General features: G+C 48.7%; 1 protein-coding gene across 1 annotated transcript in view; it reads right to left on the bottom strand.

The window, feature by feature from the left end:
- Positions 1-6: 6 nt before the first annotated feature.
- TMC7 (transmembrane channel like 7) overlaps positions 7-2668 on the bottom strand; it is a 74926-nt gene continuing 72264 nt past the window's right edge. Inside the window, exon 16 of the mRNA XM_004706089.2 lies at positions 7-1160. Within this exon, the coding sequence (XP_004706146.2) occupies positions 1086-1160 (75 nt within the window). The 3' untranslated portion in view covers positions 7-1085. The remainder of the gene's footprint in view (positions 1161-2668) is intronic.

The raw sequence follows: 2668 nt of genomic DNA, 5'->3' as shown, positions 1-2668 counted from the left end.
CCTGTAACCTAGTGTTCAGCGTTATCAATTTCGGGTAAGCTGCAGATGCGGTGCTCGGCACACGTGTGATTCTTATTGTGTCAGACATTTGAAGAGAGACACCACAGGTTTCATAAAAGCAGGCGCATTTATCAATGCCAGGGAAGCAAACGGCTGGCCTTCTACATGGGGACTCCGTCTGTGTCTGTGGAAGAGACCAGCATTCCGCGCACCTTGGTTCATGTCCATAGCAGCCCGTCTGATCTCCCCAAACTCTTGAGCACAGGAACCCACAGCTCCCAACTTAACCAGCCCCCTTCCAGCAGGCTGGGCACTCCAGTGCCCTTCAGGGCATCCGGAAGACCAAACACAGACAAACCCTGGCTCCTAAGGATGACTAGAAAGCGACCATGGCTTGTGGACACCCAGCCCGCCAAGGCAGCCTTCCCCAAGTAAGGAGCCTGCGGCAACTGAACTGCTAGAAAGGCAGGACATTATGGCTGAGGGCCTGAAACAGTGCTCTTCACCAAAGGCTATACTTGGCTCTCCAAGATCCGCTTAGCCACACTGTCAGCAATGGGCTTCTCTCTCTTTCTGACTACTGCCGTGGAGCCGAAATTTCACAACCATCGTCTCCATTGTCTCATCATCTGCCCTCACCATCACCAGTCAAGGGTTACCCTGCACTTCCAAAACCGAGCCTCACGTTTGGTGAGCAGAATCACTCAAAAGACTCGCTAGGTCCTAAGGAGTGGTCCTCAGCCCTGGCCCCTGTAACCTGGTTCAAAAGAAGGAACCCAGTCTCCCGAATGGATGGCTCAACAGTTAATTTGAAAAGCCAAGTCCAGAAAACTTTCTAACGTAAAAGTCCTCTTCTCCGTTAGGACTGCAAAGGTGCAGGCCTTAGTAACCACTTTCCAGGTGCAGGGAGTGACCCGGGGACTTGGTTTTCAGCCTGCTTTAGGGATGATGGGCCACACTGCTACACACTGGCCAAGTCTGAAGTCTAGAAAATACGTTTTCAATTTTCCGTTGGAAATGCAGACATGCTTTAAAACGTCAGCAGTCATCTTGCTTATACACAAGATAGGTCAGCATTTTCGGCATCAGCCTAGTCGGTTCCTCATATCCTTTTGGGCTTCCGTTAGTTTCTGGATTAGATAACGTTTGTCACGACTTTCCTAAAGAAAAAAAGAAGTGAGTTGAAAAAGACAGTTATCATTTGGGAGGCAAATAGCATTATTTTCTACATCGTAAGTTAACTATCAGACTTGAGGCTGAGGATTCAAACCATTGGCCCTTTCCTTGTAAAGGTCTAGTTTCCCTCTTCCCCCTGGTTCCCCTAAACTACCACCCCCGCACAGCAACCGAGGAGCTTGGAAACATGTACATCAGGCATGGGAGGAACTAGTTGAGAAATAGAGCTGATAGGGAGCTATTAAAAACAAGAAAACTCCTACAATTCAACAACAGAAAAGAATAGCAGCCCAGTTTAAACAGGGGCAACGGGCATGAGCTGACATTTGACCAGCCAAGGTCTAGAAATGGCCAGTACGCTCAACAATGTCTGAGGGAAATGTCAACTGAGACCTCAGTGAGATACCACTTCACCCCACTAGGATGGCGGTGACCCAATAAAACACAAAACCACCACCGTGGGCAAGAACGTCGAACTCCTCACCCACTGCTGATGGGTTTGTCCGTGGTGCCGCCACTGTGGGAATCAGCTGTTGGAATTCTTCAAAGAGGGAAACATGGGCTTTCCAAGGGGCCAGCAGTCCCATTCCCAGATACACACCCAAGAGAAGCGGAAACTGGGGCACAGACAGACATTTGGACCCCAAGGTCCAGTGCAGCACTGTTCACACCACCCCAGGGCCTGTCAACAGAGGAATGGGTACACAAAACGTGCCCCACACATACAATGGTATCAGACTCGGTCATTAAGAGAAATGCAGTCCTGACGGGCCACAGCAGGGGTGAACCGTGGGGACATTATGCTGAGGAAAGTAAGTTGTAAAAGGACAACTGTCAGAGGAAACCAGCCTCTAACCAAAGGGTCCGCAGGTGCAAGTTGTATGGCGATAATGTATCAAGGTGATAGTCAAGTCCTAGAAGATAAGGAGAGAGAGGAAAATAAAGGAGCCAGACACATTTTATGGGAGCATGCTCTCCTTAGCCCCTCTTGGTGGTCCACTTGGAGGTGGGAGAAGAGGTGGGAGTATTTATTATCTTGGGATATTTATAGGTAGCCACAAGACATGCATATTCAGTAGTTACATACATCACAAGGTGGTGGTAACTACAGTAAGGTCCCTGAGCTCACAGGTGAGGAAACCTAATACCTGCATTGGGGGAAGATATAAGGGGGGCTGGGCACCTGTGGGAGGAAGGAGATAACAAAAGAAGGTCTGCTTCTATAGGGAGATAGAATCAACCATGTGCTCACTTTAAGGCAGCATAGCTGTTTGGGGAGAATTTGTGGGAATGATATTTGAAGCAGGATCATGGACTTGGACTTTATCTCTAACATACCAAAGTGGTGGCTTTCCTCCCGTGGAATACTAGCTTTCCAGATTCCCTCTGTTATAAGTTAGGGAATATAGTCCCAGTCATACTTCCCTCAGTGCTAGTTTCCCACAGACAACCATGGCATGGTCTCATGAAGTATCTTGAAAGGCAAAAGCAC

Source organism: Echinops telfairi, unplaced genomic scaffold, assembly GCF_000313985.2.
Source record: "Echinops telfairi isolate 266 unplaced genomic scaffold, ASM31398v2 ScPeMD7_5;HRSCAF=22, whole genome shotgun sequence".
Lineage (NCBI taxonomy): Eukaryota > Metazoa > Chordata > Mammalia > Afrosoricida > Tenrecidae > Echinops > Echinops telfairi.
Note: the sequence above shows the minus strand (reverse complement) of the source record. Positions and strands in the feature narration are given on the sequence as shown.